A 17,101-nucleotide genomic window follows, 5' to 3' on the forward strand; every position below is an offset into this window, starting at 1 on the left:
AATGAATTAAAGTCACTCTGACAATGGACAAAAATGTTGAAAAGAATCGCGAGTTCATTCATGACAAGGACGTATTTATTAAAATATTTCATTATAATATATATTTATATATAAAATGGAGCTTATGTCCGTAGACTAGGAATATTTAAGACGGCATTTCCTTGGAAGCGCGCAAGCTACGGACAAAGAAGTCTTTAAAACGCAGTATTATATTGAATTCAGTGCCGGCCCGTTAAAACCTTCTGTTGTGTATTTTTCAAAAATAATTTTTTACTGCACACAACTATTGTTAAAAGCTCAGCAAGTCATATTTGTGCACCAGACATTTGTAGTACCTAGTTAGTATATTTTGTAGCTCTTCAATTGGTTTTGACTACACAAAGGAAACACATGCGATTTACAGTGGTTTCAGAATACTCGTTACATAGTGGACTATTTTTTTTTAACATGGATATGTTATTGGGCTTGATACAAGAAATTTCATGCCACCGTTTTCGCGTTACACTGTCCCTTTTAGTTAGAGATAAGAGATAAGTGCTAAGAGATAACATATCCATGATTAAATGTTTTCCCGTGGAGCGGAGAAAATAACGAGATTTATAATATAGTTTTGGTTAGTTCATTTTTGTCTATATGCAATCTGTTACAATGCAGAACAATAAGAATAATAACTGTAGATGTAGTATTTTTACAAAGGTCGGATTGGCAGAGTGAAGAGACAGGGACTTTTTTTTATCACTTCATCGTTGCCTTTTTATTTTAAACAACTGTTTGACTCTGGTGAATTTTGGCTAAACTCGGATGACAAAGGATATGCCGGATGCACTTCGTCGTGAGTTCTGAGGTCAAACTATACAATATATAGTAAATCCTGCATCCGTGCAGCTATCATCAACCGCCGGCAAAGGTTGTAATTACAACAACTAATCGGATAGTACGCCTTAACGGGTTTTAATCAAAATGCTACTGTCGTCTGGTCGTTTATTTGGTTACGCCACGTTGCGTTAAACGTGCAAAATACATTTTGCACCATTCCGGTTTATATTATGTTAATCGCTTGTGATCCTGTAATCTGTTTGCTAGTTTAGACCGTCCCGAAATGTGGGCCGCGCAACTATATAGGGTGTCACATTTAGTCTAGGAAAATCCCGGAGGGACAAAATGAAAATAGCCTCTTGTCTTAGCCTGACGCATTGGTAAAACCGTTTAAGACAGTGAAGCAGTCAAGATTACACTCAAAAACAAAAGGGGGAGGGAGCGATAATAAAAAAAAATTAGGGTTTTTCTTTTACTATTTTTCTGATATGTGAAAAAATCGACATTTTTCCTTTTACATATTAAGCCTAATAATATTTGTAAAAATAAAACATGAAAATTAAATAACAATAAGTGTATTATAATAAAATTTCGAAAAAATCAACTTAAAACTACAAACAGTTTACGTAAAAAAAAAAAAAATAGAAGTCTTTATTTTATGTGACATTTTACATAAATATTTAATACGTTTAAAAATGTAAAAGTTCTCGACATCTTGGAGGGAGAGTAAGGGACTGTATAGTTTACTCAGCATCCCCTTCCTTGATAACATAACTATAGTTAGTGACGGTTGGACGATAAGAACAAAAAGTTTATAGCTGTAAATCGAAAAATAATTAGTCCCGCAGATGTAATAAGCGAAACTAAGTTAGAACTTGGACGTGTGATTGTTATTTATATTTATTATTTATTCATTTTGCGTCACTTAAATCTGTTCCGACCAATTTACAACGCAAAACAAAGTTTTTTTTTTTATTAAAAAATAAATTAGTTAGATGGTAACATAAAAAAATTATGTAACCAAAAGCTGAAATAAAACTTTTGTGAACCAATTTTGTAAGTACACACCTTGTTTTCTTCGCGGTATAAACTTTTTTTAATATTAAATGCAAATCGAGTTATCAATAACACCATTATTGTTATACTATCTATACTAAATGATAATACTGATAGCAGTCATATAAATACACCCGAAGATATATCGTCGAGGGCTATTTAAAAAATGTATTTACTTTCAAAACGTTTGACGTCTTGTAATTTCTGTTGGCCATAATATTATGTGGAATGTATGCATTTTCAAATAAAATAAAGAGGGTCGCGTATGACCGTTAAGTGCAGTGTAGCGAAAAAAACGAATGGGATTCCCCGGCGTACAAGATACAATTTATAAATCCCTATGAAGCATTTTCCAACGGAGCAGCCACAAAGCTTTTCTTTGGAGTAAAAAAAAAAAAAAAGATTTGGTCTGGCATGTAAAAAGAATTACATTGTGTCGGACTACAAAAAAGTAACTACAGACCGCCGGCGTATAGGTAGGTACATTGCAATATAAAAATATGTCCATTCCTGTACATAATTCCACGTCCCAGTTGTGCACCTCGTTCGTTTCCTATATTCTAAGTATGTAAGTATGTAAGTATAGGCATATATACGTACGGTCTGCATTATGACGTAAGCTCTTTAAGCCGGCTTCCCTTCACGTCACGGCCCACATAAGTATGCCCGCTCAGAATACAGTATTATATATTATTATGGAGTTGTATTATTATTATATTGAAATATGTCTCTCTGGACCGTCGTTCTCACAATGCAAAGCAGGAATATACACACTACAATCGGCTTATACTCTATATGTTTATTATACACTCCTATTGAATACTACTTCTTTGGCCTCCCCTTGAAATGATTTTATTCCCAGCAGTCGAGTGCCAAAATCCTACTCTGGTATCATCTAATTCCATTGCAAATAATATGTATTACTTTTCGTTTCCATTCAACGGACCTCGGTGGAAATTTTTAAATTTTTTTCTCCACAAAATCCCTATTGTCGGGTGAAGTGCTCAACGGACACACAACAATATGTACCGCCGCAATATTCAAGTATAGAATATTTTGAAACGCGACTCTCTCACTTAAGCAGCGCATAACAGTCGCTATACAAATTTAATAGTCTGCAAGTTATATTTTTTAGTTCATTCGCTGCAATTAATTCGCATACCATTTATATAGTGAATTAAAAAATACAAGTCCAACGAGATTCTCCGCCGTTTCACAAACACTTGATAATATTTAGTTTATATACACCCCCAATTCAAAAACTCAACGGTGCCGCATTTTTCTTTTCTTTTTTTTCAAAAGAGGGTAAATCGCGCTATTCAGAAAAGTAAAAAATATGAGCGTACATTAAATCACCCAGACATATGTCGCACATAAACGTGAATCACACAAAGTCGTAAAAACTGCGGTTAAATAGGTACTTCGGACCGAAAATGCCATCAGTACAACAATAATATATTGTTGCGTTGGTTATTTACATGAAATTCTAATAATTTATTGAATAAACTTTAACGGGGTCATACGTTAAAACACATTATTTCGTGTTTTATTAGAGTGTAATTCATAAATTTTCATTTCTTTTATCTAATTTATAACACTAGACTTGGTTAGAATAAATTTCATTTTTTTTTTTATTGTTGTTATTTTGTTTTAAAAATGTTTTTATCAACTTTTAATTCTAAATCAGTCATTAAAGACTGCGGTTAGAGTTTAAGCGTTAATTTTTATTTTTTAATTACAGAGGCGGATCTTAAGTATATTGGGCTAACGGTAGAAAATATTAAAGATACTTAATGTATCTTAATCATCATATAATAAATAATTAATTGATATACGAATTGTATAAAGAAAACAACACAATACCGGGTCCACGAAGAGAGAACAAAATTGAAACAAAACAAAAACATGATAAAAGTTAAAAAAAAATATCAAAATAGATCCTTCTTTTCTATGGTGATGTGTACGTTTAAAATACTAGCTTAATGTTAAGTTTTAATAAAAAAATTGCCTAACCAATGCGCCTTAATATATGTTAGTGCAGGGATCGAATCACAATGGAACCAACTTGAGCCACTTAACATGCGTTCGTTATCGATAATTTAAAAATCAAATTGTTCAAAACAAGATTTTTTATCAAGATCTTTGAACACATTCTTCTTTATGTATAGTAGCTAATTCTTTCGTTGTACACGTCTTGGATCGTTGGTGGTACCCGTGCGAAAATTCAACACACAGACAAGCGATTCCTACGAAAATTTGCCTCGACCAAATAACGTCACCAGCTGGTTAGCCAACCCAAGGTATGTTAAGGGGGGGGGGGAAGGGAAGGGAAGAGACTGCGGGACTTGTCGGGGAATTATTATTCTCATCGCAGGGCGAATGACACGTGTTGGAAAACAAAAACGAACGTCCGGGACACTCAACTTTCAATCGGGAAAGTTATCTGTCAATAACAGACTCCATTACGGATACACACACACACCCTCATCCCCTCCAAACCCCCCCCCCCCACCGTAGGTGCTGCATCCGGCCAAATCCGGTCAAAAACAAACAGCTACATAAGACAAATAGTACGAAAAAAAGAGGAAGAAGAAAGAAAACAAACACTTTTCACGTCTGACCAATTTCCAAACAACACGTGCGCCGAATTACTATTATTATTGGCCGAAGCGAGACGCGACGTTTGCTGTTTTTGTGATGTGCACAAAACTTTTTTTCCAACTTGAAACGCGAACACGGCATTATGAAATTGGCATGTGCCCGGATGAATAAAAAAAAAGGTGTACGTAGGTAGGTACAACATGTAACCGTGTATACATACACGGTATATAATATAATATATACAGCTGGAAGGACACCGCGGTAGGTACACGTATATGAATTATTCATTGAATATCATAATTATTATTATAAACCAATACGTGTACCGGCAATTATAAAAGAGCCTAACGCGAAAACCCTCAAGTAACAACAAAATCGTCGATATCGGTTATGGCGCCAAAATTTACATAACGGCCTTACCACCCCTCCACCCTTATCCCATCGGTAGAAAATGACGTTCGTTAAATTTTACCGATTCACAGTGGTGGTACACACCGTAAATATTTTTTTAGTACATTTGGAATAATTGTTATTAACGCGGCCCAGACGGTCGGCAAATATCATTACCGCATTCGCCGTCGGACTGTCTGTGATTTGCCAGAGCGTTTTTTATCGTTTTCGATCAACGTTTTTTAAAAGAGAATACCGCAGCAGACGAGTTTTGGCCATCGGCTTAACCGCAAATGAAGACATTGGATTGGAAAAATGTCAAACGTTCAAATTCACATCTGGTGTGGCCCTATCACAACAACAACAACAACAACTGAATGTTTCACTTTAAAACGTATAGACCTTCTAAACTAAGAGCGATAAGGTAATTTGGAAAAAATAATGTTTTTTTTTTGTTTATATTTCACACATTCGGTCTCCACTATGTTCCGTCCCCACTACTATTTGTTTGGACTGTACTGTTTTGTAATTTATAACACATTGAATATGGTATTATATATTCAATATATTAGCTGTTATTAAGTTTTACTGTTTGTTCACATCTGTGGTAAAATGGTTGTTTACTATTAACAAAATAGGTGTACTGAAGCCGAAGAGTTAAACCCGTAAAATCTACTTAGTGTTCTATGCAATATTGTCGAATTTGTTACAACGTGTAAAATATTCATGAAGAGTGTTGCCGGTTTTTTCACAGTTTTTTTAAAAATATCTTTATCATTGTACATACAATAAGGAGAGTATAGAATAATATGCACTCATGTTTAAATTATTTTTAGCTCATCTTCTTGTACATACAATGATAAAAATATAAAAAAAACTATGAAGAAACCGGTAAGACTTATCATAAATATTTGACTTGTTGTAACAAATTCGACAATGTGCTACAGAACACTAAATGATTTTATGGTTTAACTCTTCGACTTCAGTGTACCTATTTTGTTCAACAATCCAATTGTAAGTATTAAATGTATATTGAAAATTCTAAAAAAACAATATTTTTAAGGAAAATAATGTTATAAATAATTTCCGAAAAAAATACTTATATATTTTTTTGACGTAAATAAAAAAATGTATGTTTGTAGTGTAAACAAGTATATTATTTTGTTCCCTCTAAACCAGAAAAATGCTATAACACGCCAGATCGCAAAAATACATAATAATGTGTCTCAGTTTTTTTTTGTTTTACCCGAAAAGACAATTTATTTAAATTTTACTAAAGAATTAAATGTTTTTAGATTAAATTTTTTTTTTTTTTAAATTCCCGGCGTTTTGATCTTTGTTTTTGATTAAAAAGGACAACTTTAATTGTATATAGTAAAGCTATTTTTCATATATTTAGAAAAATTAATATATTTTTTTATACCAAGTAAAACAGTTACGGTATTATAGAAGAGCTAATTACCGTTTGAAATAATTGTCAACTGGAGGGTCAATTTTTTATTCATTTTGAGTAGCTTTTTTGAAAAAACAACAAAAGTAAAATTATAGAAAGACAAAGAGGAGTTGCCTTAACTATTCAATTCTCTCCATTTCGAATATCTATCATATTGAGGTGTTAAAAATGTAGAAAAAAGTTTGTCGCATAAATCGGACCGTTTTTATTGCGAATAATTTAAATATTTAACCAATTTAGAGACGTTCCTGTACAAAAAATGTTTGCCTAGAAGAGTCCTGTTTGGTCCTGTTCTGATCAAATAATAAATATCAATCGGTCTGATGGACCATCAAATCTTGGAAGAAAACAATGACTTCATTCGTCCCGTTTGGTTTTATGATGCCGTCGTTTGCAAGCTAACACAGCTGTACCTATCCGTATGTATTGTGTTTGAAAACCGATTTTATTTTGAATCAATAAAAACTCTTTAAAAACCTTTAGTATTAAAAACACTATGGTATTGCTAGTACACGCATCCCATGGGGGACGCACGATGACTATTATTTTTTTTTCTGTTTTCAGTGACAGGTCTTTACGGAGACAAAAACAAGATTCGTTTAATATGCGTTGGCAACGTTCCTAATCGAATCCAGAACATACCGTCCGACCGTTTGACAGAATAGGAGAGTACAGACAAAAGTATAAAACGGTTGTTATATCTTACTTGTATCCAAGTTTGAACGTTTATTTGAAATATTTTTTTAATGAATTTTGAAATAAATACAATTGACGTTTAAACGAAAACTACAATTGGGTTCAATTTGATTTAAAAAAAACATTTTTTGCATTTACTGGAGTTGCTTCTTTTTTATAATGAATGACATCACTAAATGTGACTCTATTAAGCAAACATATGTATGTTTGATAAATTTGCAGTTTTGCAATAAACGGCCCATAAAACGGTTATGGCTAAACAAAAATAAATAATTTCATTAACGATTAATTTAGTTTTTGGTTTGAAAAGCAAACAATTTTACAACTGCCTGTTTGGTATGGGTTATTAAAAGTATGAATAGTCTATATGGAAAATGGTATAAGGGTTAACAAAAAAAAACATGTGTTTAATCTAATTTTTGCAACTCAAACAAATGAAAAATTTACCATAATGTAATTTTTTATTTTGTCATCACCATGTTATAATTTAATAGGTACCAGGTAGAGAACTAAGTTTGCTGTGCAAGGTCTGGTAATCACATATTATGTGTTGTGATGCTTACCACGTACTTATGAATAATATGTTAATTTGTGTTTTCGTTTAGGAACAATAGTGCTTTGGGTGTTTATAATATGCAACAGACATTTGTTTTCAAAGAACATCCATAATGGGTGCACGTGTATGATTTGAAGTGAATTTGATATTCGCTATCCATAAATTTACCATATTATTGGACTTTATGCAGCATGACCTTTGATTTGAATTTATGTGATCATATTACGTATCCCTGGGCACAATTATACATTGATGGGGTTTAGACAAAAATATTTGTTTTTTTTTAATGCTATTAATTTTATCGAACCTCCCATTTTGTGTTATTTTGCTAAATGCAAGTACATTTGCACGTAGTCTCAGCTAACTGGACAGCATCGCATCACTTTGTGTAGGCATTCAACATTTTCCATTTATAGGGCGGTTAAAAAACCATTGTCTGATATACACAGCATATTATTTTGGCATCTGCCTCTCGGTTAGCCATCGTTTTGCCGAGACTATACACATACCATTTAAATACATTCTAGGATATTATTAATATCTGGTTAAGAGCAAACAATGTACCCCGCGTAAATAATATACTGTTAACTCGTATTACTATGTGAAATCCTTATGCAATCATTGCACAGGTAAATAATCAAACATGTATTTTACATAATATTTCAAGATTACAACAATAATATATTGCGAGTTATCATGTTTATTATAAAAAAAATCTAAGTAATAGTTTACCGAAATATTAATACTTTTACGTACATTTTTTTTATCAGAATTAATTCAGCAGTTTCATTTTAAAAAAGGAAAAAAAAATACTTCTTTCAATTTTTCAGCAGCTTATAAAGACAATAAACCAACTATGATTTATAAATGAGGTGCGCAGCGCCCGAACAGTTTAACTAAAAAATCCATTACTTCAAGAAAAAACCAAGTATATATTTTTAATGTCATTATTTAAATGACTGCGCCAAAAAAATTAAGTTCTATCATCTGGAGGATAAAATTTCTTTTAGGGTTGAGTCAATTTGATTTTTAAATATTATATTGTCCTAAAATGTAACTTTGCGTGGGTTAACGTATATTTTGGTTTATAGTAAGAATTTAAATTGCTGTGATAATTTTAACAGAAAGTAAAAATCACAAAATAGGTTGCTTCTGCAATAGTATTTAAACTCAATTTCTCAAAAAAGTACATTGTATGACATATGTGCACTATGTAGTTAAATTTTATGGAAATTATGACTTCTGTTTTACATCTTTTACTCGATGTCAACTTTCATTTTCTATTTTTACAAGCCTTCCACGAGTATAACCTTATTGGGAATGATTCTACTTATTATAATCAACGATATGGTTCCAATCAAATGGGTTCAGACGAGATTTGATTTAGACAACAATTGAAGTTAGCAACCGAACTAGCGATTAGTGAGCATTGTAAGTGCATTTATAAAGGTAAATTGTACATTGATCAGTAGGTACATTATGTGCAATTATGCACGCCAAAAAATGACTTGCTCCCGTCCCTAGGGTTTTATTGGTAAACTTTTGTGGGCACTTACCTTGGTTTTCTTGATGGATCTCAGTCTCAACACGAGTTCGTAACCAATACAAATGGCCATCACCGATATGCCGTTTTCTTTGGCCAGCATGGACAATAGCGCAAACACTACACAGAAAACGAGGAACTTTCTGGTTGTTCTTTGGCCACACGCACTGGTTCGATTATGGATTCTGGTCCGTACATATTCTTTGTAGCATAAGAACGACAGCAAGAAGAACACACACGATAAGACATCTGCACGACCGACCACTGAGGCCACGGCATCGGCGTGGACCGGATGCACAGCGAACAGCAATGTTGACAGCACAGCAGACTGCTTGGACATGATCATCCGAGCAGTGACCAGAAGTAGACCGGTTGCCAAGCTGTGCAAACCCACGTTGGTAGCATGATACGACATAGGTCTCAATCCGAAAAATCTGTAATATTTCATTTGATACATCATAATAATAAAATTACATATTATAAAGTTTAGACATGTTTTCGGTAATATTGTATTTTTTAATCGTTTATTTGTGAAATGTGATAAGTCACAGTTTTGTAGAAAATGTCTTTTTTTAACAAATATATGTTCCAATAGACGTTCATTTTATTATGGCGATGGAACAAGCATTTACAACAAAAGTTTCTATTAATGGTTTATACATTTGCTTAAAAGCCATAATAAAATAAATTGGTAAAGTAGTTTTGGTTTACATCACTCTGTTGCACACAATCCCGTTTAAGATTTAGTAATATTATTTATGAAAAGAGTTAGGTAACTCATTTATTTATGAAAAGGGTCAAATTCATTCAATTAAAAATCTTACTGTTTGGTTAAGAAATAAATTTGAAAAATTCATATTCACAAATTTAAATAAGTATATTGCACGATACTTAAGAATATTTTTTATATATTTTTTCAAGTTATTTTGATTTTCCAGAAAATTTTAATTTTTTGACTAAACCTCTTCTTTAAATAATCGATTCTTTCATAGTAATTTGTTATTTGTATTTATTAACAATTAACGGGCACTTATTCCTTATAATACATAATAATCGTTAAGTAATAAAAAGAAACCAGCACAGTGAAGTCTGGACCGAACAAATAAAAACTTGTAATACAATATTAACTGGAATTATATGCATAATAAGTACTCTATGTGAGCACAGCACATCACAATACGTTTGCACTATTATAATATAATTTGTGTTATTATTGTAAAACCTCATAAACATGAATCGTATGCACTGAGGTAGCATAATAAGGAACATACGCATATTAACTATTTATACCCCCTTTATAAAACTCCAGTAATTGGAAGGAGACATCCGGTCTCAGCTTATAGAAACCGATGTGACAGGGCAACCACAACTCAAGTAGTTCAAGGAGTTGTCTAAAATGCAGTCCTGCTATAGCTCTTTAGCCAGTAGGGCTGCGTACGGTTAAACGTCCTTTCTTATATATTGTCCAGTCTGTAAAAATAAATCCATTTGTATAATGGATTCCACGGATATTGTTTTTTTTTTAAAGTTACAGGTTTGTTTAACTACTTATGTTACCGATGGTTTGAACCTGATATGTATAATCAGATAATAAATGTTGTTATCGATACATACCTGTAATTAAGTCTGTATGTTAATACAGTAATTGGTCTGTATGATCCGTGTGAATTTCCAGTACCCATCGGCGTGCCCCAAAAATCATTCCACCACAAACCCCAACCGGATGTTGATGATCGTATATCTTCATTAGCAATTATTGCTCGGCTGGAAAAAACGAGCAATAATCATTTTTTAGAAAGCAAAAAAATATCATGAGTGTAAAATAAATAAATACATATTATATATAATTTGTTTATTTGTATCTTATATTTGTTTAGCATGCCAATTTATTTAAGTTATGATTTGGCTTAAAATTAAATGTATTTTTTAAAATCGAATTCCAGTAAAAGTTCTCATATTACTTATAGTTTATAATATTGATATCCCTGCGTGATTTGTAGACTTCTTATCATTAGTACTATTTTGGTGCTATTATTTTGGGTATGACGTCGCCTTACGAATTGTATTTAGTTTCCTTGATGTCGTTATTAAAAGATAATACCTTCGTGTTGTAGACGTGAATTGGAATACACGAATAAATTACAAGAAAAAGATTTTGTGAGAGTAAGCTTTAGCAAAAAAAGTGGCTTTTATGATATTTCGAATGGAGACCACCGATTCGATGATATAATTCCATGGGTATTATGTACCTTGTATGTCGTTATGTATGTGACTATTAAATACATTTTTATTTTTACATCAAAGGCGGAATAAAGTTTCAAAGGGAATGATTGCCGCCAGTCGGGTGCTGTAAAATAATCCCTTCGTTAACGATTCTTTTTTTTTCCACGCATTTTTTATGCTCTGCCCTTCAACGAACAAATCTTATAATAATAACGTGGTTCGGAAACCGCTGGTCTTGAATAACAAACAGGAATACCATTACCATAAAGAAATGATGATATTCATAACGAGATACAATGCGATTTACTTTGTATTCCTCTGGCCTCGTAACCAAGAGGATTCTGTCATTAGTACAACGTCCTTTTCCCTTGGGGTCATTATTATTTTCAATAATCATATTTTACCAAATGAGTTTAAATAGTTACGTGACAACACTACCGCGATTCGTACTTAAAATACATTTTTCAAACTCCCTATGATGGGAATACAAATGCAGCATCTAAAATGCAAACGCGTTTTTAAATTGCATAGAATGGCTATATAAATTTATAAAACTGTCCCTATAAATGAGAATTTGTTTGAAAACATACAGAAACCTAACTAATAATTCTTTGTTAATACACATAGGGTGAAGACCCCATTTATGGCCAGTACACCTGTCATGGTCACTTTTTTTTCTCAATTTGGAATCATGCCATAAACTAATAGGTACATTACATTATTTGATAAGTTATATAGTTTTAGGCTATAGCTTTGTTAAATGACAAAATATTATCATATAAAATGAAGTAGCCATAAACAAAGGAAAAATATGTTAAGGTGTTTAGATGAGCGATAACCTACGACCAAAGTAGTTGTTCTAATATACAATACAAAATATTCAAGGAAAAATACCTTAATGAAAGAAAACCTTTTTACCTATATTGCATAAATAAAATATGCATATATAATATATATACATTATACTATGGTACGCAAGAAAAGTGTCTAGAAAGTTCTTTAAAACCACAATAATGTGAGAAGTCATTTCGCAGAAAGACTAAGAAAGTTTCAAAACACTAATCTTCAAGCACTGAAGGTTGACACCTAGACGTCAAAACTTTCAAGGAAAAATAATTATTTACTAAAAATTACATTGTCGTTTCTTTACAAAAAAAAAACCCTTTACTATATTACAATAATATATCATATTTTGGAAATATTTTACTTCGTTGATTTTAGAATTTTCCTCAATAATTTAAGAAATGCCTTACTTTTAAACGTTGTCTTTTATAAAAGTTTTTGTTGTTAGCAAGACTGAAGATCATTTCAGGTATTTACTTGGGTTCAATGCCTTATGATTAACTACTCAGGTAGTTTAATAATTACAAGTTTATATTAAACTAATGTTTTCACTCACACATACCGGGTACACCCAATTAGTACTACTTTTCGGCGAATCCATAATGACGGGGCGTTTTACACGAACATTTCCTTTTAAACACCAAACTACTTTCGAGATATGCAACAAACTTGTAAAACATAATTTAACATAGTTGTAAACTAAAACTGAACGGGATTACAAGAAATGTCATTTTCATTTTTAATTAAATAATGCATATTCCGAGAATGTGATTTATTAAAAACTTAATTTCCCTAGTTTCCCGTCCCGTTTGCCTTTGCAGATGATCATCAGCCGTAGATCGTTTTCCCGTTTGGAGTGTTTTTTTGTTTTACCAGAAGCAGCAATTCGCTAGCTGGCTGTACTGCAACAAATTCATCTTGTCGACTGGAGGAAATTTCCTTTGGCGGACGCCCTCCCCTCCCTCCATAATGGAAATGAAATTCCAAAAAAACACTCTTAAATGAGTCTCAATAATCCTTTACAATTTCCTTGTTTTCTTCATTAAGCTTAATAGTAAATCCCCGGAGCCATTAAAATTAATACCGAAGGTTTTCCTCTTTACCACCGCCCTTTCGTGTTTTTTCTGCCAACTGTCGTCTTATTGTTTTGTCCCTGCCTATGGACTATTAATTCTCAACGCCTTGCAGGGTTTTAAACAAACGAGAAAAAAACAATTAACTACGGGCAAATATAAGAAAAGAAACACACGGGGTAGCCGTGTATAAGGCGCGGGGGATGAGGGGATACATTAATTTGTCATTAAATCGTTCAGACATTTAATAACGGAGACCCAGCTGTGAAATAAAATGTCGTTTTTCATTGGATTTACCATATTTTTTTTGCCCATTGTAGACATTTATTTTGAATGTACGCTTACACCGTTGACGGGTACAGAAAAAAAGAAAAGTATATACTTTTATAAAACGCTACTGATATTGAAACAAAAACGACTGTCAAGCCTTGTTGTCAACTCGTTTGCTTGAAACCCATTTAAATCATATTTTAGAAATGTTTTGAATTATTTCAGTTAACAAAACGATTAAGTCTACTTTGAATAAAATCTTTGTCGATAATTTCACATAAAACAACAGTTTTAAATGTAAACAATTGAATAAAAAAGTTAACACAGCGTACCATCCTAAGTGAATCTGTTAGTCATTGGGCTAAAATAGGCACTTTAAAAGGAACGGAAAATTATGACTATGTGCAGTAATAGTTCTACAGTTTTATTTAAAATTACCTTAATTTTTAAGTTGATTTGAGTTAGAAAATTATTGTTGTACATCTTACCACAATACGTCTTAATATGTCTTATGACATGTCTGGGGGGGGGGGGTATGGTTAATTCGTGCAAAAAACGGCAAATTTTTGTGAATTTTTTTTGACGACACAGTTAAAATCTGTTTATTAAAACTAATGGTACATTAAAGTATAACATTCGAAGAATATTGTGTAATATTTGTATGTAGAAATATTAAAAAATACGGCAATGGCGGCAATTATTCGAAAGCGTCTTGGAAAAAAGTAGAGTTGCGGTGCCCCTCATAACTCAATGCTGGATCATCCGAAGTTAAAAAAATCAAGTTCTTTCGTTAGATAATTGCTTTCCCCAGGTAACGCTGGGAGGGTTTTTTGAAATTTCAATTTTTCACTTTTTGGGAACACTTTGAAGGGAAAAACGCGATTTTTGCGAAAAAAATAGGCTAATTTGTTATTGTAAAATAAAAAATATTAACAAATTTGAAAAAAAACTCTCCAGCGTTAATTCGTTAGTTATGTACTGAAATAGTGTTCAACATTTCAAAAGGATCGGTGTAGTAGTTTTGAAGTTATGCTGGTCACCGACTTTGAAAACGTGAGTTGTGGGAAAAACGCTTTAAAGTTAACGACAGTGCGCTCGGGCCGGGCAGCTATAAAATTCCGACAACTCATAACGTCGTCAATTTTGTTCCGATCGACTTGAAATTTTGACACAATATGCATTCAGTTAACAAAAAAAAAAAAAAATAAAAAAAAAAATTTAATACCCTACCCCCCCCCCCCTTAATAATAAAAATAAGACTTATACACAATTATCGTTCATGTTACATTGGTATGTAGTATCAGAATATTTTCCTGAACTATATCTTCGTCCTTCGCCCAATAAGAAGGGAATGATATTTTGGGGGAAAACGTAGGGCTATAGTTATACAACCTTTAGAATATAAACGTGACAAGAAATATGAATGGATATTTTGTTTTTCTTTGCTGGGGTCTGTTTAAGTAAAGGTAGCTGTTTATTATTTTAATAAGGTAATACGTATACAATACGAAAACAAATGCAATTTCTTAATGGCTTAGATGTTTGTCTATAATCATAATATTGTAATTCAAAAACGTGAGCCAAAGTAAATAAACTGGTAATGACTAAAATATCGTATATTAAAGAATTTCTATCCTATTACAGTAAATGGTTATGTTTTTTCATAAATAATGTAACGATTGTCAATGTAATATTTGCAAAGATCAAATGTAAACAAGAACATATCATTTTGTTGTTCCTTCAATGTTTGCATATTTTGGAAAAATAAAAACAAATTGGCAATAATGTATTATGTTTTTCACCTTCTACTTGAAATCTTAACGGGAAAAAACATATTTTACACTTCACAACAGTGATTAGTAAATAATCTTAAATTTGGGTTTTTATATTGTTAACATATTATAGTAATAATATAAATGCGAAAGAAAGAGAAAAATATATTCTACACAGATGTAAAATTAAATATGGTTTATACAATTTGTAATTAAATTTTTAAAATCCCCATTCTAAGTTTTACGATTCCAGCTAGTGGGCTTGTTAAGACATAATAAAACCAAAAAAATCACAACAAAGGTTCTAGTATTAAAAGTTATGTTAAGAATCATCATAAAACAATAAATAACAACTTAGTTTTAGATATAACTTAATCCCGTGAAATCATTTTACCTATTTTACTTATTTGGGAATTTCCCAAACAACACTGTGTTTTTGTAAATAGTTTCCTTAAGTTTTGAAGATTGAAAATATGTTTTAAAAATTAAGCTTTATTGTTTATTTTTAATAGGGTCGAATCAATAAAATATAAATTTCTTTTCATACATTTGTTTTCAATCTTGATTTTTACCATTTTTGGTTGTTTAATATAAAAACAACCAATGTGCTCTTTAGAATGTCATTTTATGTCAAAAAAAATCTGATCACACTACGAAATGCTATTCCTATTCTGGTAAAGACATTTTTAATGACCAGAAAAATGGATATTAATCGTCTTGATATTTGAGCCGTATACAAACAAAAAAAAGATAAATTAAAAATGATACCCTTATGCTAGTATTATTTCCATTTTAAAGATATTAGATTACACATCAATAATTGTAAAATATTTTTAATCTATTGGCATAATTTTTTAAAAGCATAGATAATTGGGCTGAACCTGATAAAAAATAATTACTTGGTATTTATTTGCAAATACTACTATTTAAGTAATATTTTTTGACAACAAATTTAAAGGTACATTTTTTCGAATTACTTAATTTTTTTATTATAAAATATATTTCTCGGTGTAACATATTACGTTTTTTTTTTGTATAAATTCATCAGGTTAGGTTAGGTTAAAATAGTTGGCTTAAAAGATAACACTTTTAATTATTTTTTAGTATTGAAAACGGTCTTATAAACGAATGACAAAACTTTATCGAGTCTTGTGTTATTTTTTTAAATACTAGAAATAGTTTCAAATAATAAAATGGCCACTATTGTCTTTATACACAAAAAAACAGAGTAGTAAAACAATTACCTGCGCTAATGTTATTACTCGGTATTATTATTACAATTATTATTTTTTTTTTTATAAATTATTTTTATATAATTAATTAATTCGTATAATCTTACTTGTCGTCGTATACAAATCCGGCGTTTAACGTGTTGACGTACACGGCAAATGCCAAAGAACAACACACCAATAACTGGTAGTCCACCGTGGTATTTTGTAAATATTTAACCAGGCAACTATCTGTGGATTTTTTTTTAACGCTCATTTTTTAAAAATTATTTAATAAAATCCCGGCGTGTATTATATCTTTTTTTTTATTAACTATATTGCATTACGCACTGGGTTCGGCTTTTTCACCGACATAGGGGTGTTCCAGACCATGGCGGCAACGTGACTGTTGAGCATCGCATTTCGGTGGTCGTTCCCAAAGGCAGAACCACCACCCAGCGGTCGAAAAACGCATGCGTACCCTCTTCGTTTTCCCGCCTTTTAATATCGACATCCGACAGCAATAGTAATTATTATTATTATTGGTATTTATCTACAAACGAAAATATCAATGTGCTTTCACAGCCATCACATCTGCCAC

General features: G+C 31.8%; 1 protein-coding gene and 1 long non-coding RNA gene across 3 annotated transcripts in view; one reads left to right on the plus strand and one right to left on the minus strand.

Moving 5' to 3' along the window:
* Positions 1–16,890, minus strand: part of LOC126846447 (protein O-mannosyl-transferase TMTC2-like) — a 47,089-nt gene extending 30,199 nt beyond the window's left edge. The window contains exons 1-3 of the mRNA XM_050585842.1: positions 16,632–16,890; positions 10,726–10,875; positions 9,125–9,545 (exon numbers count right to left, since the gene is read on the minus strand). Coding sequence (XP_050441799.1) covers positions 9,125–9,545; positions 10,726–10,875; positions 16,632–16,777 — 717 coding nt within the window. The 5' untranslated portion in view covers positions 16,778–16,890. The remainder of the gene's footprint in view (positions 1–9,124; positions 9,546–10,725; positions 10,876–16,631) is intronic.
* Positions 5,037–6,991, plus strand: LOC126846456 (uncharacterized). Of its 2 annotated transcripts, none has more exons than XR_007686882.1 (3): positions 5,037–5,287; positions 6,557–6,735; positions 6,881–6,991. It is a non-coding gene; the product is annotated as an uncharacterized LOC126846456 (long non-coding RNA). The 2 variants fall into 2 exon arrangements; XR_007686883.1 differs by lacking the exon at positions 5,037–5,287 and adding an exon at positions 5,764–5,877.
* Positions 16,891–17,101: the final 211 nt, after the last annotated feature.

The sequence above is a fragment of the Adelges cooleyi genome, unplaced genomic scaffold, assembly GCF_023614345.1.
Source record: "Adelges cooleyi isolate 19-005CV unplaced genomic scaffold, UGA_ACOO_1.1 ACOO_flye_CR_arks_rails_tigmint_CR_PRNA_9, whole genome shotgun sequence".
Lineage (NCBI taxonomy): Eukaryota > Metazoa > Arthropoda > Insecta > Hemiptera > Adelgidae > Adelges > Adelges cooleyi.